The 26118-nt window shown below is 39.7% G+C and overlaps 2 protein-coding genes across 4 annotated transcripts in view; one reads left to right on the plus strand and one right to left on the minus strand.

Annotated features, from left to right (window-relative positions):
* Positions 1–5275, minus strand: part of LOC101858477 (N-alpha-acetyltransferase 80) — a 12740-nt gene extending 7465 nt beyond the window's left edge. Inside the window, exons 1-2 of one of the 3 annotated variants that reach the window (XM_005094762.3) lie at positions 5075–5275; positions 471–572 (exon numbers count right to left, since the gene is read on the minus strand). In XM_005094762.3, coding sequence (XP_005094819.1) covers positions 471–568 — 98 coding nt within the window. In that variant the 5' untranslated portion in view covers positions 569–572; positions 5075–5275. Of the gene's footprint in view, positions 1–470; positions 573–3824; positions 3895–4185; positions 4271–5074 lie in introns of those variants that run through there. The other 2 variants (XM_035968830.1, XM_035968829.1) reach the window with 2 other exon arrangements.
* Positions 5276–5737: 462 nt separating this feature from the next.
* Positions 5738–25739, plus strand: LOC101858700 (tRNA (adenine(58)-N(1))-methyltransferase non-catalytic subunit TRM6). The gene is made up of 12 exons (XM_005094763.3): positions 5738–5875; positions 9670–9809; positions 10913–11016; positions 13648–13739; positions 14530–14610; positions 15083–15207; positions 16303–16354; positions 18297–18792; positions 19806–19894; positions 22202–22304; positions 22937–23023; positions 25175–25739. Exons 1-12 carry the CDS (start codon positions 5793–5795, stop codon positions 25277–25279), a joined length of 1557 nt encoding a protein of 518 aa, XP_005094820.1. The 5' UTR covers positions 5738–5792; the 3' UTR covers positions 25280–25739.
* The last annotated feature ends 379 nt before the right edge of the window (positions 25740–26118 follow it).

The following is a 26118-nucleotide window of genomic DNA, read 5'->3' on the forward strand; positions in this document are numbered from 1 at the left end:
GGGGGGGGGACTCAGCATTTGAAGTCCTGTCATTGTAAGAGAAATTTTGTGCTAAATGGTTTCGTGTTAAACAATGTCTGCTGTACTATACTACATGTGTGTGTGTATACTGTATATTATTTTATGTCTAATTTCAAGTGTGATAAAAGCTTAGCCCTCACTCTCTCCACACAATACATTGTAGTATCTGCCACAGCAAATGGTTTGAGCAAAAACCTATATCTTAGCAGAACAGCCTTTTTATACACATTATACTGTACTTCGGACCAAAATAATAAATGTACAGTTAAAATTGTCCAAGATGGCCACTCATTGTCAAAGAGAAAAATGGTTGTTGTAAACAGGTGGACTTCACAGAAAGCATCATCATAAAATACAAAAAAAAGTAATGAGGAAGTGGGAAGTGATTGATTGTAAAGGTGATTGTCGTGGATAGGTGGCCGTTAAAGCAGGTTTGACTCTATTATTACCTGGCTGCCATTGACCGTGGCCATTCTTTGTTGAGGATCTCAGCACAAGCATCAGTCAGGTGCTTGTCTTTGTGCAAGGCAAGAAGTTCAAAGGTCATTGTGCTAAAGAGACAAAAAAAGACACAAGAAAGAAAATGTATGACACATTTTATAATTTATGTTAATACAGCAAACCATAAACGTCCTCTCTCTCTCTCTCTCTCTCTCTCTGAGACATGACATAATACCACATTCTCGTGGTGGACATGTAGGCCTACGCAGAAAATATCTACAAACTACAAATCTCACTTGCACACTCAAAGATTCAACCAACACACACACAAGCACACTCACACAAACAGACTTATGTAAAAACAAACAAATACACACACAGACACACACACCCACACAAACAAATAAACAAAAGCATACACACACACACAAACATTAAAAACTTAGCATACAAACATATCCATACACTCCTAAGCACATTCGCAAAGGCAAAAATTAAAATCTCAGTCATGATTTCCAAAAAATCAATACATCAGTGTTAGAAATACATACCCTGTACACACTGAACAAGTAATCATTAGTCTTTATTGTTTTGTTTTTTGGCAATTAATAAGAAATTTGATGTTGTATCATGCTCTTCAAGAAAGAAGCAAGGTCAGGTACTAAAGATTACTTGAGGTAATCATCAATGAGCCAAGAGTGCAGCCTGTTTTTACAAAAATTCATCTTTAAAAACAGCTGTTCACAGGAGTAAGGGCGATCCAGCATTGCAATCACATACTGGGCACAGGGAAATAATATGCCTACAGTAAGAAACTATGCTTTTGTTGCAACTGACAATATAATAGAAGTCAGTGAGAACGGGAGAGAACTTGGAACTAATTTCTAAGCAGGTAGGCCTATGTGTAAACAAACTAGACACAACTATTTGCAATATGGGGAGATCTAGGTTGGTATGTTGGCATCTCATCATTAAATGATGCTAATGCTAACAATAACATTGGTCTCTGTTCGCCAGTCTAGGAGTGTCTTTTTGCAATTATGAATGAAACAATACACGGTCAGTAAAAAAGCTCTCAGGCCAGATGATATTTACTAAGTAGAGGGACACTAGACTGGACAGTAACTCACATTAAGCCAGAACCAGCCTAAAGGCTGAAGGTAGCCGACCCTGGTATAGGCTAGGCAGGACTACTGAGTAGGCCTACTGATATTATTATCATTATTATTTTAGTGATTGTTGTTGACCACCTGCCAGTGCCAGCCAGTATTGAGTAGATCTGCAGTCTTCACAAAAAGTTATGAACCACTTGCAAAAGAGCACGCAAAATAAAAACCAGCAAATCAAATGATTCCTTCTTTGACATGACATTTCATTTATCAATCCATATGTGCAAAACAGATATTTCATCACAGTCGAAACTAAAATGAGTAATTCCCAGAGTTCAAAAGGGACCCACCCTCAAAATCGAAAAACACAAAAGAAAGGGTCTCAAAAAGTCTCAGCAATATCTAAGAAAACGACCAGTTTAAGTTCATGAATGTCAAAGGAGTTGTCAGAAGCGTGTGTGCCCAATATTTATGGCAAGGCAGTCAAGGTACCGCTAGTGCATAGAGTTGATGAGGTGTGCCAGAAAGGTCTGGGGAATGATGTTCCATTCTTGTTGCAGCCATCCAAGCAGCTGCTGTTGGTTGGTGGGCAAAGGGTGGTTCTCCCGAACTCTCCAACAAAGCTCAGCTCACAACTGTTCAATAGGATTGAGGTCTGGACTATTGGCTGACCAAACCATGCAGGTAATCCCCGCCTGCTGCATGAAGGCGTTGACTGCCCTGGACCTGTGCGACATGGCGTTCTCGTTCTGAAGGAAAAGAGAGGCGAAACCCAAATTGCCGTTTGCCCAGCCGCCATCATACTACCTTGAGGCCTCGCTCAGACGACAGGACCACCAGCTTCTCTCCCAAATGAGAACTGTTGGAAAATCGCCCAAGCTGAGATCATATCTCCACAAAATTGCACCAGCAGACAACCCAGATCCATCCTGTCGAGCCTGCAAGGAAGACGAGACTATGGACCATGTGTTCCTGAGATGTCCCGTCAACTATCGTGCCGGAACTCGTCTGCTGAGACATTTCAGTAACCTACTTTCAGCACTTCTCAAGGACCCTCAAGCAAGTGTTGAGTTCCTGCATGCTGTCGGCATCGCTGACCGTTTATTTTATGACGCCACAGCGCCAGAAGAGAGAGAGAGAGAGAGAAGGACAGCAGCAGGCCCAGTCTGCTGCAGCGCCGGGATGACCTGAGGTCGAAAGATCTCCTGCAGATACCACTGCCTTCTCAGGTTACCATCGAAATGGTAAATGGGGGTTCTGTGATGCCTGCTGATTCCCCCCCCCCCCACCAAACCATAATGATAAAGGAGCCGCCTCCAAACAGGACCACTTCTTGAACTGTATTGGCAGCAAGCTGCTCCGGTGGATGCCTCCAGGTGCAAGTTCGGCCATCACTGGGTGTCAGACAAAGCTGAGATTCATCAGTGAACAGGAGCTCTGTCCACTGGGCACACGTCCACCTCAGGTGTGCAGTGCACCAGATTTGACGGCTGGCTTGCTGGTTCTGGATTAGTTTAGGTTTCCTGACTGGACGACCCGCACAAAGGTTAACGTCATGAAGGCGATTACGTATTGTCTGCGAACAGACTGTGGTGTTGGTGGCAGCTCACAGACGTCGCCTGATGACACTGGCAGAGCTAGTCCGCTGCTGTATGGCTTGGTGTTAGATGTAGCGATTCTCTCTTGCTGTCGTTTTCTTGAGACAACCCGAGCCACACTGTTCCTGGACTCTTCCTGTCACTGCGAACCGCTGCCTCAGCTGTATGATGGTGGAGTGTGACATCTGAAGTCTGCCTGACACTTCGCGTACGCCAACTCCATCCTGCAGCCAGCAATTGCCCGGGTCGGTATTTTTTTACTTTGCCTCCCGTCTCACACTTAGCTACCAGTTGTCCATTTTCTACTAAATATTGAGGCGCTGAACACGAATATCAACTTCATTTCCGTAGCAAATTAATAGTTTTTGAAATATTTGATTGTTCGTAATAGAGATAGATTAAGAAGTGCTTTGGACCAATTGGGGGGTTCCAGGGGGGCCTGCCCACTGGGGTAAAAGAAAATCTGGGGGGTTAAAGGGGATTCCCCCCTGTTTTAACCCATAATTTTAAATTTTACAGTCAGATTTGAAATTTTCCAGAAAATAATTGATTTGCAACAGTTTTATTGGCTTTTTGTGTGATCTGCAGCAAACAGAACAGCAGTTTGACCCCCGAAGTAGTCCATCTGTGAGTGGGTGTGAAAGTAAAAATTTACCCCTGCGTCCTGTCAAAGTTGTTCAACTTTTGTCGTGGTCGCATGTGGCCTGGCGCTGTAATACTGTAAAACAGAGCTGAAACGGCGGTAAAACAATTGAGCACAGTTCATAGCCAGAGGTGCATTCTTCCACTTGCATCTCATTTTTGCCGTGCAGGAAGCTCCACATATCGCTCACTGACGTTTGAAACTCGGTCCAGTTTTGCCGAAATTACAGATTTTCTCACGCGTCAAGCATGCCGCAAACGTACCACCCATACAGTGATAGTGAATCACTATTGACCCCTTAGCCTTGCTCTCCAATTTTACTAGATAAATCTGATTACTTTTAAAAAAATGATTTTTTGAAAACAATACTTACCTGACTGGTCCCTATTTGTACTGAGTATAGATTCTAGTAACGAAGTGTATACAGACCCGGTAACCGGGAACAAAATCACAAAGTATACAGACCCGGTAGGGGAACTCTTTTGTTATGTCGGAAAGTTTCCGCGCCCACACCCGGTAGTGTGTGTGTGTGTGTATGTGTGTGTGTGTGTGAGTGAGAGAGAGAGAGAGAGAGAGAGAGAGAGAGAGAGAGAGAGAGAGAGAGAGAGAGAGAGAGAGAGAGAGAGCAAGAGAGAGAGCATAGGGAAATGCTAGCAAAATGCATATGACATGCCCCAGTTTACAGGAGGGAACGAGAGACAGATAGAGTGGGAAATAGGTGGGGAGAAAGAAAGACAGAGACAAACAAAGGAAAAGAGAATGTGAGCGATACACAGAGACAGAGGAGAGAGAGAGAGAGAGAGAGAGAGAGAGAGAGAGAGAGAGAGAGAGAGAGAGAGAGAGACACAGAGAGAGAGACAGAGAGAGCGTGACTGCTCGATTGAAATTATGACATTGTTCTTTTCTTCAAATTGTGATTCCTCCAACTCCAAAAAACGGAGGAAAAAACGATGGTTCATCGAAAAGACATTCGCAATTTTCATTTAAATCTAGATATCTAGATCTAGATCTAGGCTAACCTCGAAACTAGATCAATGACTTATGTCTGACCTAGGCCATAGATCTAGAAGAACCTAAGTCTACCCTGAGCCAAGAGAGAACTTTCCGAAATCACAAATGAGTTCGCCTACCGGGTCTGTATACTTTGTGACTTTGTTCCCGGTTACCGGGTCTGTATACACTCCCTTCTAGAATCTAGTAACTTACAAGTTACTAACAAACTTTTAACAAGGCAAGGAAACACCTGACAAACCAATACACACCTATGTCATTCCTTAACTGCACAAGCAACCAGATCTGTAAAAAAAAAAAAATCTATAGTGCGAGGGATCCCCAATCTTTAGACTTAGATCTAGTCAGTAACAAGTTTTAACAACAAGATAAAGTCAAAGATAAGGTATTTCCAAGGTAGACCCCTTATTAGGAAATAGTTGTTGTTTACACCGGTTACTTCAGTAAATGTCAAATTGTGCACCGTAGAAATGCACAAAATACACCAGTGTTGAAAATATCATATTTTTGTACTGTTCGATACCATTTGAAGACAAAACTATTTTTGATGAACTATTATTATTTATTTAGAGAAATAATATATTCCTGGTATGAATGATACACTTAGTAGATCAAAATACTTTTAATTGTTTTGGGAACAGCTAGGACTTTTTTTGTAGATCATACAGAATTCTTAAAATCTGTCACTAAAAAAAAATAAAAAAAATAAACATAATTTCTTTTCCCCCTAAAACTCTTAAAGTAAATGCTCCTTTCAAACTGAAAAAAAATCTGTTTTTGAACCTTTATCTTTCCAAGTGAAGCCTTCAAACTAAACTTTCTTATAGGCCTAGTAATGCACTAAGAAAATTGACAGGATTTTAATTATGCGAATTTTTATTTTCCATATTCCGGCGGTGTTCTCGTTGCATTTCGGATTTATATTTTTTCGCAACTTTCTAATTTGTCTTCAGTCTTCATTTCTCAAGCATGTCGTCAGGCATTCAGGAAGGGGACCATGTCCTTTTTAGAAGGGAAAGATCGTCTAGGGTCTTTCATATTCGTAAAAACAGGTAAACTAAATAATTTATTAGACTTTTCAAAAAATTAATTAAATGTCAACCAAGCCATTTCAGTCATCCAATGCCCCAACGTCAGTAGTTTCAGCAGACGAAGTCAAGAAAGCTAGATTCTAACTCAGTAGGCCTAGAATGTCTACAGCCTACATGCCAAAGCCAAACTATTATAAAAAATAGAATTAGAATCTAGATCTAGAATCTAGATCTAGAAAAATATAGATTGTAGTTTTATATAATAAAATGGCCACCTCTATTCTCACCCGGAGTGAGAATAGTGCAGGCGAGTCTTGTGGCTATTCTCACCCGGTGCGCGTTCACCAAATTTTGCGTTCACCCTAAACCACAGAATTCTACACTGTCATAACAGAAAAATTGTAGAATTCTGTGCCGTGAACAAACGTTCCATTACAACTGTAGCCTACTAAAAGCGTACAATTTTGTCTGTGGGCAGTGGAGAGAGAGAGAGAAAGAGAGAGAGGAGTAGCGCGAGAATTTCCGGGCAAAACAAAATGGCGACCCGCGTAGTTCGGCTCGATTCGAAAAGTTAAATAGCCGTAGCATCTTTGTAGACAACCAAATTAATTTACTTTTGTGTTTTAACATCATTTTTAAACTTTGTTTTGGTCAATTTGATCGTCCACACCGATAGACAGTATTCAGAAAGAGACAGAGAGAGAGAAGAGGGGAAGAGTTGATCTTGCGAGAACTTCCGGGCGGGTGAGAATAGCCACTTTCAATAAAATAGACGGACGGATTTAACTTTGGTGGACCCACCGTGTCTACCTGTATTAATGCGCACTAGCCATAAACAACAGGGGGATGTATCAGGTTTGGCTTGCGCCCCTGTTAGTGGGGGGTTTCACTTTCAGCGGGGCTTGTTTCCCTGGCAACAACAATAATTTTTAAAAACAAACATAGGCTAGGCCTAAATGCAAAACAATAATATAAGAGTGGAGCATTGTATGGCATTGCACAGCGAGGCTCAAAAGTAGTTCCGGCTTCGTTCAGTGTTGGAAGTGCCTTTTTGCAACACTGCGTTGCGATTAGCGCCAGTGCTAAAAATAAAGCACTGTGTGTTAAATGAAGTATTATGAAGCTTAATCTACCTTTCGTTGATGGAAGTTCTAATGGCCGAAGGCCGAACCATTATTTTATGAGCGTGGGTTCAAATCCGGTCCTGGAAGTTTTTTGGGGTTTTTTTGGGTCCTCTTCTTGACTGACCTACAAATTGTTCCCATAAAATAATTATAACTTGTAGTTTTTTTTATCTAGTCATTATGGTTTGTCCCCAAGAGGAGCTCTGTACAAAGTGGGCCTTAGTATAGCCTATACTTTTCCAAAATTACCAATTTAGGCCTGGTTAAAGTTCAATAGTGGCTTTCCTTGGTCTGTTAGTCTAATTTTTTATTTTTTTTAAATTTTAGGCTCAGGAGAAGAAAAAAAAGATATTCCGGGACCGGGATTCGATGCCACGCTTGGAAGCACTGAACGCTAGACTTAGAGAACGTAGACAGCTTGTATACGTTCTCCAGACCTAACTTAAAGATATTTTTAGGTAGATCTATTGTATGACGACACTACGGACAGGAAATACTGACCGAGTTGCACCGTCTTGATATTGTTATCCAAGCGTCTTTCGACTTACTTGCTCGAACTCAAACTCAAATGAATAAAGGATTATGAGACGTGAACAAGACTACACGTCTAGTCTACTTATTTGTGCAAATAATTTCAGAAACAATTGTTAAATCTAATCTAAATCTCTAGATCTAGTCTACCCAATATTGATCGGAATAAGACGACATAATAAAGAAGGAGTCAAATCCTAGGAGGTTTATAAAAAAACTGAGAAAGCTTCCACAATTCAGGCAGAACTACATTATTACATTAGAAACGGTGGCTACTAGATCTAGATCTAGTACTGGCGTTTCAAATAGCTTGGGAGCTATTCAGAAAGCGGCGTTTCAAATAGCACGGGAGCTATTCAGAATGCGGCATTGCAAATAGCACCTCTCCCTTCAGTGTTGGGTTCACCAAAGTTCAATCTTACCTTTTTCTTCATGCGTGGCAGCAATGGTCCGCTCGTTTTGCATTTAATTTACACGCAGTGACTATTTCTCCTTATGCTCGGGGAAATAAAGTTGACCTCTATTTCTCCGAATGGTTTCCGTTCTCGAGATTTTTTTGGTTATTTGAGACTATTTCGGCATCATCTTTCATTCTGCAAGGACTGGGGGGAAGCATTTTTTTAATCGAATTTAATTTCTAGAGCTAGAGATTTTTAAATGTCTGAATATTCAGGTACTTCAATTGTGGTTAGGGCAACGTTCCCGGAAACTTCTTTTGAAAATGCCTTAAATAAAAGGTACTGCGAGAAAACAAGACTGCTCGACTTTGGCAGTAACCTATTTTGCATTTAGTCACCCTTAAAGCAAAAACTAAAATCCTTCAAACTTCATGTAAACAAAAAAAAAAGCCTTCACGCGCCCCCCCCCAACCCGTTCACACCTTACACACTCACACACGGGCCCCTCCATTCGCAAATAGCCAACAAATCTCGAGAACATAAACCGTTCGGAGAAATAGAGTTCAAGTTCATTTTCCCGAGCGTGCAGAGAAATAGAGCCAGCCTCTAATTTTATTTTATTTTTTAAATTAAATATTGTTGCCAGGACGAACTGTTGTAATTAGCGACCACCCCAACAAACACAATAAAGAAGATACCTTACGCTATTCCTCATGACCTGTTATTCTCACCCCCACCTCGGTGTGGACATGAGGCGAGGACTTCCCCCTGACTTCTCGCAAGCCACTAAAATCACCATGGCCCTAGGTAGCTTACCCCATGTGGTTGGGAAATGACTCATGAGTGCTTGGAGCTTGTTTCCTCATGTAGGACTACAAATTGCCGTTACCACAGACTTAATTTTTTAAATAGATAATCTAATAGCTTTCTTAAAATTAGGCTATAATTGTGAGGACCGGTAGTTATAAGATGCATTCTACTCTTGATATTTCTCCTTGTGTAATCATCTAGATTCTAGTTCTAGTGTAGGTCGTTTTTGTTTGGGTTTTTTTTGTTTTTTTAGGTTGATTTTATTTTCCACACTTTTGCTGTTTATGGTGTGAAATTGCCTTCACCCAGTCCATTAAATAAACTACACCTGAAACTTATCTCTACAACTTATAAATTATTCTCTGTGCTGTTCTGTGTGCATCTGTCCTACTGTGTAGCACAGCTGAGGGGGGTGAGAATAGCAAGACTCAGGGGCTGTTTTTATTAAAAAGACAATCAGGCATTGTGACCATGCAAGAATAGCAAGTGATCATACAATGAAAAAAACCACTTTACTGATTGACTGGCCCTGCAAAGCTCATGTTCATGTCATACCCAAAAACGTAAAGTTTAAGTCTTCGTATGTAGCATGTTGCCTTCCTTCTCAGCTTAACCTCTTTAGTCCCTTTCCTCTCATCTCAACCCACTAAAAGTAGGATAAAGCAGCTCAGAGAGTGTTTATTGCAAATACCTCAATCTGTGTTCTCGAGGACGTTTTTATTTTTAGATCATGGGTTCATAGATGTACAAATTATAAAGAAATCATTCAATATAGTCAAAGCAGGTTCTTATGTGATCTGGGGTCTTCAGAATGTTCTTGGGTAGAGACCACAATGTGAATATTTCATTCTGTTGAGTAGGGAGTTCTGAATTTATTGATGAACTTATAATTGTTCAGATCGTCAAACTGATGCCTCACCTATGTAACCTTTGGGGGTTTTTTATTTTGCAGACAGGTGTATTTCGAAAAGACAAAGTTCAGTGTGGAGGAGTTGATTGGTCAACCGTATGGGTCAACATTTGAAATCGACAGAGGGAAGCTAATCAAAGTTGAAACAAACAGGAAATTGGAGCTTGAAACTGGAGAAGCAGGTTTGAATACAGGAAAAGGATGTGTTTAACAAGTTAAAACATAAAGTACACTCTGAATTTTTTAAATTATATTGTTGTCAGTGTGATGTTCATTAATTTTCAGCTGCACTAAGATACACTGATATTTGTACTATTTTACATCGTTCAAAATTCAATGTTCTTTTTACATAGATATTTCATATATATGTGATGGTTTATAGTTTACAGTATATATATATACAGTCAAACCTGCCCTGATGACCACCTCTATAAGACGGCCACCTGTACGAACGGCCACTTTCCATTTCCCCCCTTGCATTTTTTCTATATAATTTAACTGTGTAAAACGGGCACCTGTCCAACACGGCCGCGGCCACCATAATTTAATACACAACCCCTATCACACTAAGCAATAACACCTGTCTTAGGCGGCCACCTTAGTGACTCCATTACATTTTGTCATAAATTGTGCATTGGCCCCTGGCGTTGTGGGCGAGCCTTCATAATTCAATCACCTGTTGTTGTTGTTGTTAGGTTGCGTAGGCCCCTCCCACTGTTGACCAATAGCTACCAATTTTCAGCTGCTGGTGAGGTAAGCGTGTGATCCCTCATAAACCCATAAGCCCCGTCCAGAACTCAAACACAAATCGTAAGTGAGATGAGTGGTCACTGTTTATCCAGTCTGTAACAAAGTAACATTGGATGTCAACATGAACTTGTGACAGAAGCGTCGCTCATTCTCCGTGTGGTGGCGACCCTTGTGTTTGTTTTAACATTGCACTCGGTCTTCCTTGTCTGATACATTTCGTTTTATTGTCACCCTTGTGCAAAATCAGCAACAAAATAAAAATTACAAACAAAATACACACCAACAACAACAACAACAAAACAACAACAACAGTGCGGCTACTTTCGATTAGGACCTCAGATGGGAATGGTTTGTTTTCTTCATCTGTATCAGTCCTGCTTAAGACGGCCACCTGTCTTATACGGCCACTTTTCTCCTTGACAATGGGTGGCCGTCTTACACAGGTTTGACTGTATTTAAAAGGATACAATGGAATATTCAAACTTGCATTGTTTTCTGTTCTTATGTTGCCAATGTCATCATTTTCCATAACAAGCTGCCCCAAGTGCTGACAACCGGAATCTCCTTGACCTGGACAGCAATCAAAAGATGTCAAAAGATGACATCATGAAGTTAAAAGAAGAGGGAATCACAGGGAAAGTAAGTGATCATTATTTGTTAAATAATTAGAATAGTTTCAAATTTTGGTTTGATTTTTTTAAAACAAAGGAAAGAAATGAAGCAAAAATGTGTAAATACTGTCTTCACATAGGTGCAGTAAAGTATGCGTGACCAGAGACTCAAGTTTTGAAAATTTAGTTGGGTTGAGTGCTTCTGCTTGAGAATTGTTATATATAAATGACATTTGTTGCATACAAAATCTCACTGTTCTGTTGCCAAAAGACTCTTAAAGATTATGAAAACAGCTGTATGTTAAGTGTCTGGTAACTCTTGAGTATGCAAAAGGTTATTCAACATAATTTGTACACAGCAATTTCTGTACTCGAATATTTTCATCCAATTTTCAATACATCCATCGTAAATTTTCAGTGCTGGTCCACTTGATGGTCCACTGTTCTTCTTCTTCTTCCTTGTTCTCGATGACAGCAGCTAGACAGTCAGTCCGATGTCACGTACAAACTGTGTTGTTCGCTTCAACTCTGAAAGACTGCCATAGAGTTTTCTCTCAAGGGGAGCCACATTCTGCCACCTCTGTGCGCTAAGGGTGGTGTAGCGCGGGCAGTGCTGAAGGAAATGGTTGGCATCCTCTTGGTCATGTCCACATTCACAGATCGCTGTTTCTCCCACTTTTAATTTGGTGTGCATATGGTGTTTGAGTCTGTTGTGGCCACAACAGAGTGTAAAGATTGTGACCTGGTCTGCTCTATTTAGTATGTAGTAGGGGTCATGTCTGTTGTGCTTAGGGTGGGGCCTTTTCCATCTGTTTCTTAAAGCAGTTTTTATTAGTTTTTTTTACTCTCAGAGATCCATGCCATCTTCAATCTGGGTCATTTTGGCTCCTTCTTGGTTAAGTCATCTGCTTTTTCAGTTCCATGAATGCCACAGTGACCTGGTATCCACTGCAGAGTTGTGTTGGCTTGGGAGTTTAGATCACATAGGAGTGAAAGGAGTTGTCGTACTTGAGCTGTTTGTGGCTTTTGGAGAGCTTGTAGGACAGATTTTGCGTCTGTGAGGAAGACAGTGTTGGCTTTAGATTTTTGGTGATTCAAGAGAATGGTGGCTACTGTTTCGAGTGCTGTTTCTGACATACCCAACATAGGCTCCACGTAAGACGGTGTGGTTTGCTCCCCAGTCTGACCCTGCCAACTTTCTAAGCAGTGCTGTTCTTCTGTTGCCTTTACTTCTGCACCTCTCTGTTTGGGCTTGCCATGTTAGTCTTGGATTAAACGTCACACCCAAATAGGTTGGATTTGACTCGTGTTGTAGAGTGTTTCCATCAAGATGCAAGTTTACCTTTCGGGGTTTTGGTGAGAGGCTGAATGTTGTGTACGTGGTCTTGTTCTTGTTGATCTTCTGTCCCCACTCTTCTGTCCACTTCATCATGTTGTTAAGTGTGCTTAGGAATCGTACCTGGGCTGTTCCTACTGATTCTGCCGAGCATAAGAGAGCGATGTCATCTGCACACTCCGCTGCTGTCACTTTCTTGGTGATGGTGGTTGAGATGTCGTTGAGGAAAATCAGGAACAGGGTCGCTGATAAAACTCCCCCTTGTGGGACTCCATTACTGATTGTCTCCATTTTGCTTCTTTTTCCTTGCAGTTTCACACAGGCTCTTCTTTGAGATAGGTATTGTGAGATCCATTTCAGCATGTTGTGAGAGATGTTCAGATTTTGACATTTCAGTATGAGTCCTTCTGTCCAAACTTTATCAAACGCCTTCTCCAGGTCAATCCAGACGGCTACAGTGTGTTCTTTTCTTTGGAAGCCATCCTCTACCATCTTAGCAATGTATGTAATCTGGTCTTCGGTTGATCGATGTTTCCTAAACCCAGCTTGGTTATCTGATAGAAGATGGTTTTTCTCTAGGAACTTGGAGAGTCTGTAGTTGAGGATCCTCTCTAGAAGCTTGCATAGACAGCTAGTGAGGCTGATTGGGCGGTAGCTTTCTGCACTGTTCTTGGGTTTTCCGTCTTTGAGGAGGGGTATCTGTATAGCAGTTTTCCAAGCTTTTGGTCCACTGTGATAATGCAGTCTCCCATAAGTCCTGTCTGATAATCTACCACAATGATGCGTTCTGGTATGATGCCTTCACAGCGTTAATTTATACTATCACTCACACACTTCGATGCACTGCTTTCAATAAATTAGGGGGCCAGCCCCCAACAATCTTCAACCACCTCAAGTTTCAAGAGAAATAACTGCTGCTATTATAGATTTTTTATTAAGGCTAAATCATCAGGCAATGTCATACTTCAACTCAACTGGCACACCATAAATTAAGAATTAAATAATCCTTGAATTGTTTTTTTAGTGGCATATTATTTTATTGTGCTTACTCATCGACAACACTACACTGACATTTATATTTTATGAAATAAATAGAAAGACTGATCATATTCTGGTTTATCAATTGTTTGATTTGCTCATCACAAGTCTATATAAATAATAAATAATCTTTTAAAGATTCTATTGCTATCCTTTATGCAGGCCCAAGTCTCTGGATAGTTTACACACATCAAGTCCCAAACAGTGCAAAATTTTATTTGTGACTTATCATTGATTTAAAGTCTAGACACAATTTGATGATGCAATATTTGATTTTTGTTTCAGAAAATCATTGAGGAACTAATTGAAAACAGTGAAACTTTCAGAAACAAGACAGAATTTTCTCAGGCAAAATATGTCAAAAAGAAGAAGAAAAAGTAAGTACCCTCAGATTATCCCTCAGATTATGCATTTGTATTAGTGCTCTCTGTCTTGTAATTATTTAGTGCTCTTTGGAAATGGATATTAATACTAACGGTTCATCCATATTAGAATAGTACTTTGCACAGAAGGTTCTGTATTTGCTCTTTGCCATTAAAATTGTTCAATTAAATGCTGTCCTTAAAAGTTGGGTGTTTTTTTAAAGTGCTTATGCATAAGTAGTATGGGATTGTAGCTTTAGTAAAGCTATGCCCTGCTTTCAAATCCATTAAGTTATATTTAGAATTATTTGTCTATTTAGGTCACCATATGTTTGATTTTTAACTAGATAGTTATATCCCTCTGGGGCGGTGCTACTGACTGAAGTGTCTTTAGGCCATTCCCAAAGGGGGGACATTAACATGTTCTTATGCTCAGTAGTTATAAATGGGCTGATTCATCTATGTCATGCTCATAACTGTGCCTTAGCTGCAATGGGGAACTGCTGCTTTTTCTTTCCTAAACCTTACCACTCTCATTTTTCCTCTACTTCTTTTGAATGTTTGTCACACTCTTGTGACCCGCTATTTCTGGGGTGCCTTGATAGTCAATGCAGACTTTGTGCTTAAACTGACTGAATAGTTATTTTTTCTACATATCTTTGTTTTTTCTCTGAAGAATCAAATGATCTGGACTGATTATATTCTTTCCTTTTTTATTTTTGTTGGAAATATTCATTTTGAAATACGATGCTGAGTTTTATGAGAAAGCGAAAGTAACAAAAATTATGACATTTGTGTTTTGCAGGCATGTACAGGCTTTCACAGCCTTGCGTCCAACTCCGAGACTGGTTTTAGACATCTTTGCTAAAGAGCCAGGAAAAATCTGGTAAGGCTCTATTTGGACTTAGAGATAGTGCAGTACATCTATTGTTTCATCGCCTTTTTTTTTTTTCACAATGCCAAAATATTTACCAAAAATTTTGCAACTTTAATAGTAGACTAGTGCTGAACATGAACCTGATTGAAATTGTAGTTAGAAATATATTTCTTCCCTTCTTTGCTGACAGCATGCTCCGCTAAATGATGCTTATTATGAGGCAAATTTTAGATTGCATTTATTTGTTTTTTGACTTTAATTAATTTTGCCAGTTGTTTTACTCCTTTTAAAATTCTGTCTTGTTGTACTATTTCTTAAGTCTATTGAAGCTTTTGGAATGGTTCGTCTCTGAGTTCAGTTAGAGATAATAAATTTGGGGCTATCTATTGCAAATCATTTTGTTGTTGCAGATTTTGCAAAAAGACTATATATTGTTATAAATGTTTGAAATTCAACAAAAAAAACTTTCTTCTATTGTCAGCTATCTGCGTCCTGATAGTTTGTCACAGTTGTTAAACTACAGCAATGTCATGTGTGGAAGTCAAGTAGCTGTCGCAGAATCATGCCAAGGACTGGTCTTAGCTTGCGTGCTGCAGCGTTTGGGTGGTGAGTTACCTGGGTTGGGGTTTTTTTTGTTTGTTTGTTGTTGTTGTTTTTTTGGGAGTGGGGGAGAGATGGTTATTCACCCTTTGGTGCGGAGCAAGAACCAGAACTCCCCTTCTTCCTTTCACCGGCTACAATTTCTTCTGTCATCTCTTTGGGTTATACATTGGGGAGTTCTAATCCAGTGTGTTTTGCAGTCACATAATGACCTACGTTCATGCCTCACCGTGCTATGTTTACCCTTTTGTACACCATAAGGGTGCCTCAGCCTGCATTGGCGTAAAGTACAACAGTTGTCCCTGGGACTCTCAGTTGCACTAGTCCTGGAGGCTTCTGTAATTTAGGTAATAGATTACAGTAGAGGGAAGCCATTCTTCATAGGTGCAAGAAATTAAATTTTCAAAGTAGCTGCACGACAAATTTATCTGTTCCATATAAAAGGCTTATGTGTCCTGAGCATTTTGATACCATCCTTTTACCTCTGTCAATTTTTAAGAAAATGTCAACCGTTTTGATATTTAAATAAAATATTGCAAAATTCACTAACTGGCTGCAACCCCCATGTTTGACAGATAATAAAACAGTGCCAAGTGTACCGAACATCTACACATTGGCGGAGGAGAATCACAATAACTTAGATATTGAGCCTACTTTTTTAAAGACTGAGATCATCGCAGATCAGTATTTTATTGCCTCAAACGTTCAGATTTGGTGCTATTTCGACTAAAACACAGTCCAGTCCCAGCCAGCATCGCTTCGACCCGTGCGCCTAAGTGTTTGGCTCTATGCTGTAGTGTACTGAGTTTTCCCCAGGTTGAGGTGTTTACGCTACCTATTCTTTAGATTCTTTTTTAGGCGACTGTGTGCTTATGTTGCAAATTTAAAGTCGAATTATAGCTAATCAGAGATTTTTTTAGTCAAGTATTTTAGTGCTATAGTTTATATTTTGTAATGACCATGTGTCACACCGATGTGAAGTTGTTTTCTTAGCCATGTTTTTCTTTTGTTTGGTCGTGTGTAGTAAGGATATTGTGGCATAAACTTTGTCTTTTTCAACTTGAAAATGGATTTATATCTTTCTTCTGTTGCTTGTCCCAGGCAGTGGTAAACTGATCCAGCTTATTCCAAACAACAACAACACAGTATGCAGGTGAGTTTTTTAATACAGATGTGGTAGTTAGAGAATGGTTGAAACAGTAAAATCTTAAGCGAACTGGGCCTATATGCGGTAAGATGGAGGCTACTGTATAATGTCTCTCATTTCTGAGATATAGGTCTAGGGTTTTGTGTAATATTATTTCTGTAGTAGAGAGTCAGAGATCGTATTAGCACCTGTGGAATAGATGAATATATATGCTGTCATAAATTTAGCAATATAAAATAGTTCGTTCGATAAGAAACGAGTCATGGCTCAAGCCATAGTTCTTTGTACAGGTTTTTCAGGTGTTGTACAATTCACTAATTTTATTGCTTTACTTGTGGCTTATCGTTAGTTTTCTATTTTTTATATGAAAGTGGTTATTCTCACCCTTGGTGAGAATAACCCTTGTCTCACTTTTCTCACCCCCTCGTTTTACCGGAAATGACTCTTGAAGGATCAGGGCTGAGGTTAGCGGGCATGACAGGGCTGATGCTCCACAGCATCATGTTTGTCACTATTCGTGTCCGAATAGTCACAGTCAGGGTTGTCAGTTTGGAGCCAAATCCCAGAAATTTGGCTCTTTTAGATTGTGTCTGGCCCGTAGAATTTCATTTTGCTCTCTGGCTCTTTTTTGGCTCCAAACTGCAAATGTTCAAGAAGAAGGGGGAAAGAAGAGGCAAGAAAAAAAGAAAAAGAAAGAAAGAAAAAAGATGGAAGTGAAGAAAAGAGCTAGGACTGTTAAATTATTAAACTAGTTAACACGATTTAACGCCCTCACCAGTTTGGTCTGAATAATTTACCTTCGTGCAAGAGCATTTATTGTCTTGTGCTTGTGTCTCGTTACGTTTGTTCACACTCTCTGTTCCTTGAACCATAATTTCTTGTGAGCAGGCAGAGAGTGAGAGGCCTGCCATCGTCAAGTGTGTAAACAACGAATGGTCCGGGCGGCAGCCGGTCCCACATTTCGCTCAGTATCGTCGGTAGCGAGCTTTTTTTTTTACCTGAGAGGCAAAAAATGTTTTTTACAGTATTATTATTCGTTCCCAACCACATGCGGTAAACCACAAAGGGCCTAGGTGATTTTATCGGCCTGCGAGAGGTCAGGGGGGAGTCCTCGCCTCATTCCCACACCGTGGGAGCTATTCTCACCGGGGGGGGGGGGGTGAGAATAGCGAGACATGGTTATAAAGGTGACCTTTTTATATAGATATTTCTTAGATGTGAAAATATTTTGTTTGAAGATTCGAGAAGCCTTTTTACTCCAATAATTTGTGATATTCTCTTTACTCAAATACCAAAAAAACATAGGCAAAAAAAAATATACGCACAAGGATTTCTCAAGACACACATATGTGTCACGACGTGATGGAATCAGGTGTCCGTCAATTTTGGGGCATATAGAGTTATTGATATCATCTTAAAACCTTTTAATTTGCCTTGCTTTTGATGGAAAGAATATCCATTTATCATGGGTACAAGTCAAGATATTGGGCGATTGGAGGAGGTGGGCGTCGCATGGTTTTAAAGGTAAAACTAGCAAGAAAATGGCCGCCAAAGTTGCGTTATTTCCTTAGCTTGAGAGTCCGTAGAAACTGAAAATTTACGTCTTTTATGCCTTTAATCAACATTTTTCAGTAAAATCCACATAGAAGAGAGTTTTTAAATGGACCTTAAAGGTGTTGAGTGAAAAAAAAAAATTCTATAGAAATTGCCAAACGGACAGAAAAATGCCAGTTTCTTCAATTTCATTATTTTGATGAGCGCCTGGTTTCACCACACTGCCTCACATATAACGTTTGAATGAAGTGAACACCTTGATATGACAACCTCTTTCCCCTCCCCAGACTTACTTTTACTCAAAGCAATTTCTGCTTGCAGTCTTGAAAGTCATCTTTATATTAAAATACTTTTTCAGCGATATAACTTAGGTATATTTTATTTTATTAAACAGACAGGTGATGAACTACTTCAGTTTTCCCAAAGATCATTGGGACTGTGTGTACTACTATCCGCTGGATTGTTTGTCAGCGTTAGAGCAAGGTGCTACTGAGCCACAAACAGCGTTGTCTTCTGCTGCTGCTGAAGCCAAAGAGTCTGTGGAAGGGAGAGATATCTCCGAGTCTGTCTCGTCTGAGGCGGCCAATAATGCTCCAGAAGTAGAAGGGACCCCTGGATCTACCCCTTCGGAGGCAAACAGCACTCCAGTGATAAAAGGGACTTCAGAGTCCACCCCCATGGACGCAAATGACACTGTGGTGGAGAAATTAGCCGCTAAATCCACTGATTCGCCCCTGACCACTGGCCCAGTTGAAGAAGCTGGCGTGTCAGGTGATACAACAAAGGAAAGTGGTTGCCCTGGGGCAAAGGAGGAAGTGCAGGATGATGCAGGTCCTTCTGATGGGGAGAGTGGAGAGGCAGAAACTGCTGAGGTTGGAGAGAAACGCCCTGTGAGGTTTTTTTAGATAGATATATAAAGATTCTTTTAGGGGAGGGGGGCGAAAATTCTGTTTTTAAAGTACAGAATTACATTTTTAAAATTTAAGTGTTGTCGACTGGTTAGAAAAGGTTTTTAATTTAAGAATTGTTTGGTTTTTATTTGTATTGTTTTCGTGTGAATTGTTTGTAAAATATCATTACACTACTTTAGACTTCCTCAGGATTTCTTTTTTTATTAAAGGAATGCATTATGATGAATTTCAGTTTGTTAAGCTACTTCTTCATTATTGATGTCTTAGTTTGCAATTTTACAGTTTTCATTTATTTTGCCAAAGTGTTGAAAGTTTGCTACTGATTAGATATTTTTTTTTTTTAAAGAATCTGCAGGGTCAAAGAGTATGTCTGAGATATATTGTTTTTTCTAGAATACAGGTATCCTTCTGTCAGGTTCATATGAGTTTCAATAAGTGTCATAAAGGCTACAGTAAAACATGACTATTGCGGCACCCGCTGCAACGGGACCATCCCTACAGCGGTAGCTGACTGGAATCCCCTTTTTTTTTCTATGTAAACTCAATTACTTATGCTTGCGTTTAATGGGGCAAGGAAAGTCCTGAACTTTGATACAGCGGGAGAGATCGAGCGAGCTGTAGTTGGGGGAAAGGAGAGTGGGAGGCTGTAGGCGGGCTCCAAACAGGCAGTCAGCGGTGTGGTGTTGTGATTGGCCAGATGAGTGAGGTGGGGCAGGCGGCAGAGAGAGATGGTGCGTAGAGACGCGTTACGTGAGCCACTCAAAAAGTGATGTGGCCTAGGCTAGGCCAAAAAGACAGTAAAAGAAGAGGAGAGCGTGTAGTGTGTGATTTTCGGTAATTCCCCTTTGCAATCTTATTACGTGAACTTGTTTACAGAGGGATTTTTCTTCTGGAACTAAAAGTCCTGCTATAACCATATGCTACTGTATTATTTCAATTTTTTTTGTAACTCTCTGAAAGGATATAATCATGTTTATGATCTGTTCCTCCAGTTTGTGCCCAACAGGGAAATTCAGAGACAAGCTCGTGCCATACGTCAGAAAGAAGCAGGTGATGCTATTGCAGGCAAGCACTTGGACAGGTAAGATATTGTCTTGTTTCGTTGTGTGCAGTCTAAAAGACACATGTGTGTCCGTCTTTTGATTGTGTGACCAGTATGCTGTGATGTAAATTCTCTTATCTTTACCCAAGCTATTGTTTCCTTGTATTGTACAAACAGTGGAACTCGGATTCAACTAAAGGAGATGGATTCCCCAGTTTATTTTTTTCTTTAAGGGGAGGAGCGACCCTTGATTTTGCAGATTTTGGGTCAGGCTATGCACATTTTATATTGGCTGATTTTTTAAGATAAACCTGTTTTTTGTCTAAAAATAGCATGGATACAATTGAGAAAGACTTTATTCTCCAAGTAAATTGCCTTTAAAAACATGAGGATGGATTAGAATAGTGAATTTTCACAATTATTGTCGGTTTTCTCAAAATGTAATTTTTGTGCAGTTTTTTCCCTACTCCTTCCTTAGTTTTTATCCTTTTGACATGAAACTTTCAGGAAACATAGTTAGCAAGACTACCATCAATGTGACAGAGATATTTGCGGAAAAAAATGATATTTTTCCATTGGCAAGCAATTACGCAACCTAAATTTTTCAAAAGATTTTTATACTTTGGGAAAATTCTCATATTTATTTTTCTTTTGCACTTATTGAAAAAAACTTGCTGTTACTCTGATAGGGTCTGGTTCAGGTATACTCTCACCACATTTGGTCAAATTTGGTCTGTAAATAAGAAAGCCTAAAGGGTTTGAAATTCATTGTTTATTTTCAAGATGGCGGCCGTTTCCATAGCAACCGCTCTAGGTATGCCAAAATAAAATTGCGTTTCAAGAGATTTTACTCTGTCTAACTTATATGTGTACTTGGATTTGATGTCGGGCAACAAACATAGAAAATGGTCCTCAAGGGTAGCTCCTCCCGTTAAAATCAATAAAAATAACGCGGATTCAACTAACACTTAAATCAGCAAGCTCAGATTCAACGAGGTCACTTCCAGGGTGAACATCCCCCGCAGACGTGGCTTCGCTCATTTTTCTCCCACTACGAACCTTATTTCTTCCCTGAAACCATCCATTGCACCTGCATTGTGAACCTTGATTCACTTAGACGATTGCTTGCTGCCCATCAGCGGCCTTTTTTTGGCACACGCACGTGACTACTCTAGCATGTGTCGGGGTCGGATGGGCAGCCTGCACATGTGTGACGGTGTGTGCGTGTCGGGGGGGGGGGGGGGGCACCAGCGGTCCGGGCGTGGAACATCACAAATACAAACGGTCCCCAGTTCTTCCCCCAGCCCCCCCCCCCCCCCCCCCGGCAACTGATCATTATTACAATGATCAGCAAGTCTTGATGTAGATCTACATAATGAATTGTGGGCTGGTCTATGGAATCAAAAGTTTCCATATGCTAGCTTTACACAGCAACACAACTTTTTAACAATTGAGATGACACATGCGTGCATTTGAACGAATCCGCCTTCTTTTTTTTTGCACAGCTCATAATATGCATGCATTTCAGGCACCAATTGTTACTTCTCTTTATACGTTACTTGCTCAGACTCAGTGCCTGTAATTATCTACACAAAGCCTCATGTTTGCTAAAATGAACACTCGGATTCAACGAGATTTTAGGTACAGCCCGGCGACCTTGTTGAATCCAAGTTCCACTGTAAATATATTGTGTTAATCATGTATGCTACATTTTTCTTTTAACTCGCTTGAGCCTATTCCCGTATATTTACGGGCCACGCCGCCACCCTGGTGGCCTAATCCCGTGTATTAACGGGATGTGCTTTATCATCGATATCCCCTGTGTTTTTCGGTTACAAGCAATGACAAGCGGCCAAAAAGTAAAAGAAGAGGAGAGCGTGTAGTGTGTGATTCCTGATTCATTGAATTGTGATCGTTGATGCTCCAGCATATGCACGCATACACTTCTCCAGTTTTACAGTAGGCCTACTGGTACGATAGACAGCACAAGCAACAAACCAAGGAAAAGATGGCTTCCAACAAAGACAAAAGGAAATGCTTTTCACTCGAATTAAAGGCCAAGATAATCCAGGAAGTTGACAACAAAAGGAAGACTAATCTAAAGTGCAAATTTTATTGATATGGAAGGGATGTAATCATGTGGATTTTAAAGAACATTTTCGGTAATTTCCCCCTTTGCATTCATATAGCTGTCCCCGTCGGATTATACGATTGTGCGGCCATCAGGCTGCAATGGTTGTTGAGTGAAATAGCTTAGGCTCAAGTGAGTTAAGTCACACTTCTTCTATTTATATATATATATATATATATTTATAAGTAAAATAAAATGTGCTTTTACCTCCACAGTCTCATTATTGCTTGCAAGTTCAACCCAGTTCCAGTCTTGAAGAAAATGTTGAAGTTCATGCTCCCATCCAGACCAGTGGTGGTTTTTTGTCAGTTTATTGATGTAAGTTCCCTTTCTTAGTGCCTCTACATATATGACATATATTGGGGGGGGGCTATAAAAAACACACACTTGAGTCAAAAACCACAAATTTGCTCTTTGTTTGTATTACAGAGCAGATACATTTGAGAATACTTTGGTCTTTACTTCATCTAAGTATTTCCAACGTTTAATTTTTCAAGATACATGGGGATGGACTAACAAGACAAAAAATGGCTTTATAGACAAGATAATGTCAGGGCAAAAAACGTTACCATTAGCATAAATAATTCACATTGCTGTCATCAGGCTCACTTTACAGCTGAGTGAATGACACTTTGACTTTTTGTGTGCCAAGTTTTATCAACACATGGGCATATGGTGTAAAGAAAGACGGGTATGTTTATGCCTGAGGCACAAACAGTTTAACGACTTCGCGGTCAAAGTGGCCTGTGTATCAAGTGATGGATATTTCTCTACTATTACTCTTTTGATCCTGAAGACAAGTTTTGCATACATAATTGACAGCTCGTGTTATCAGCATCTGAAATTACTTGTATGATTTGCTTAGTTTATTATACATCATGTGCCTAGCATAATTAAGTACCTTTTAAAGGAAGTTTCTGACAGACTGCTTGTGAACTTTTCTCTCTCAGCCTCTCAAGGACTGCTACACTTACGTCAAAGAGGAGCACCTTGGGCTGCAGGTGCGGCTGACAGAGACCTGGTTCAGGGAGTATCAGGTATGTCTAGCTGTCTCTTTTCATTTTGTTTTTTTTGGGGGGAGGGGTTCGTTTTCCCTTAATTTTTTTTTTTTCTTATCATTTTCTTCCCTTCCCTTTCCTTCTACCTCTTTCTCCTTCTGTTCTTCACCTTTTATCTTGCTTGATCTCATACTCTTCTATCCACAACACCACTTGTTTTTATTTATGTTCGTGTACTACTTTAATTCATATTAGCATGTAATGGCTTTTTTTTTTTAGATTCCCTTTTGCAGTTTTTGAAGGCACTGTAACTTGTATATATATGGGGTCGTGGTGGTTTCTTCAGTTTTGGGTAAGGATGATTATTTGGGTTTTGGGGTTGTTGTTGTTGTTTTTTTTCAAACTGGTCTTTCGTGTTCTTGGTCTATGTCTGAGAATACAAGGTACTCGTTTATTAGTCATACCTGCACAAAGCTAAGATCAAACCAGATTCTTTTGCATAAGAGGCAAATTCTGACCTTTTGACTTACTAGCCACCCTACCATTTAGTTTGAAAATGAGGAGACTTTGGGGAAAAGTGTACACACACAAACAGGTGCCTATTCTCAAATTTCCTTCTTTTCTTCCTCCAGTTATTTTCTTCCGTTCTTGCCTTGTGTCTTCTTTCTCTTACTCTTACTGAAGAAGTCTGAGTAGTTGACACTTGACAGCAATCATGTTTATCTCAAGATACTGTCTAGAACTGGTTTTACGGCTTAACTCGCATGGAAGAAAGACCGCAAGAGAAATACTGTTCTTTTTATTAATTGTCACCTCCTTTTGGTATGCAGTTACCGTATTTCTACATACATTTCCTTCAATCTACACCGTGTCAAATGTGGTTTTGTTGCTTAGTCTTATTAATACATTTTGTACTGGTTGGCTGGATTTATATTACAATCTCAGGTTGACATTCTACGGAAAGAGAAACCTGTATAGATTATTAGTTGGATGCTGGGTCTGCAGTGTAGCCCTCTATAAGATTGTAAGTGTAAGAGTTTAACCGCTTCACTGCTGCTTGGCGTATAATGTACGTCCATAAATCAGGTCCTCCTATGGGCTGTAGACGTACAGTGTACACCCAGCATTATCGCTATTTTGTTTCATTTCCTGCTCAGCCGGTAATTGCAATTTAGTGTCGAGAGTGGGCTCCCCTGAAAGCTCTTTTCTTCCCGAGTTAGAGAAGCTTTAGATTGCCCTAGTTAGACCAACAATGACCGAAATAGCGTGAATTATAGCGTCACACCCTCTTCACAGTTCTAGCGTCTCACTCTAGCTCAGAGCTATGGCTGATCACTCGCAGTGTATGCTCACAACGTATCAAGCTATCGACTAAATTTTTGCTGATGATGATAGCGGTTCATTCATTTTCCTTTAAAATGATGTCGACATTGTTATGCATTTGATACATTACCACAGAGTAAATAGCACTTTGAAAGGATCACCCGTTTGAAGTTCTATTCCTGGAAACATGGTCAGCATAGGTTGGGGAATATAGGTCCGCAGTGAAGGAGTTAACGTCCCTTTCAACACAGTTAATTAACTCTTTATCCCAGCAGAGGGTTTCCCCTAGATGTCAGAGCCCCCTTTTGGTGCAAACTTCAAAGTGACATGTACTTCATTAAATGAGCTATTAAATCAAAACAAATTAACCTATTTCAACAGGCTTTCATCTAAAGAAAGAACTCCTGGTAAGAGTAAGAGAGACCTATTTTCGGTAATTGCAGAAAATTAATATATAATTTCCTTGTCACCGTTAAAGAATTTGACCAAGCCGATGACAGCGGCTTACCGGAGATGAGTTAAGAGACAGGCCCTCCAAATTTCACATCCATCTCTGATAAGACTGAGCCAGTTAGCTTGAGAGCCTTGAAAACTCCACAAAATAATAAATAACCTGAGTTCAGGAATGCTCTTTCGTGGATTCACACCAGGACTGTCCGCTCCATAGTCCAGCATGATACCAACTGAGCTAACGGAGCCCTACTCTTCTAAAAATGATGTCAAATTATGAAAATGAGTTAGAACTATTGTCACTTAATATGTGTAATAAAAACTTCAAAACTGCAAAAGAAGTCAAAATTCTGGAACTAGATATTCTATCAAATGAATTGGACACTAACTACTGGATTCCTTTGTGTTTTTCTGCAGGTGCTGCCTCAAAGAACTCACCCAGAGATGAACATGAGTGGAACAGGAGGCTACTTGCTCACTTTTATGACTTCAAAACCATTCGAATCGGAGAAAAAGTCTTAAGTTGAAAATGTAGAAATAAAACATTCAAGAGCATTATCCTTGTGTTGTTTTTATTATTGTTAATTGTTAGTGTAATGTAATCATTTCTTTGAAATCGTTATATCATGTTACAAATGGTTGGGGAACAATTTGATGTAGCCTGATGGGAATATAAGGTTTGTTTCATAGAAAAGTGTGACTTAAAGAGAGACAGTGTACTGTCGAGCACGCACAAAGTAAAATCAGCAGTACACGAAAATCTTTTTGTAATGGGCGAATTTTGCTATGTCTGTTTTAAAAACAAAGAATGTACATGTTTAAGAAACAATTTGGGACCTGAAAATCTGTTCCTTGTGTGCATGCTAGACATGTGTGTGTGTGTGTGTGTGTGTGCCTAAAGAAAGGTACCAAAAGTCGCCACAGACCATTTTGAGCTGCAGGCTGATGATGACAAAAAAATCACTTTTGTGACCAAAATGAGTTTCCATTAAAAAAAATGATAGTTCCACCATTTTATAACAATGTGTTAAAAGAATTTTTACTGATTTGACTTCCAAATATTTTATTTTGAGGGTATGGTATGTTTTAAAAAGGTAATGAAAACTGCTTTTAAAAGGTATTAAAATCTATTCTTGAAGCTGGTTTTCTCTTCCCTGCTATGTTTTACCATTGAATTCTAATCATGATATTTATTGATGTCAACTGAATACCGAATTGGAAATGAAATTTCCATGAATAAATACACTGGAAACAATTGAATCATCGTTTTTTTCAAGTTTGTATGTGTTCTAAACTTAAAAGCTAATTTTCTCAAAACTAAATCTTTTACCCTATTTCGCAAAATGTGCAATATCTAAAAA

Source organism: Aplysia californica, unplaced genomic scaffold, assembly GCF_000002075.1.
Source record: "Aplysia californica isolate F4 #8 unplaced genomic scaffold, AplCal3.0 scaffold00089, whole genome shotgun sequence".
In the NCBI taxonomy this organism is placed as follows: domain Eukaryota; kingdom Metazoa; phylum Mollusca; class Gastropoda; order Aplysiida; family Aplysiidae; genus Aplysia; species Aplysia californica.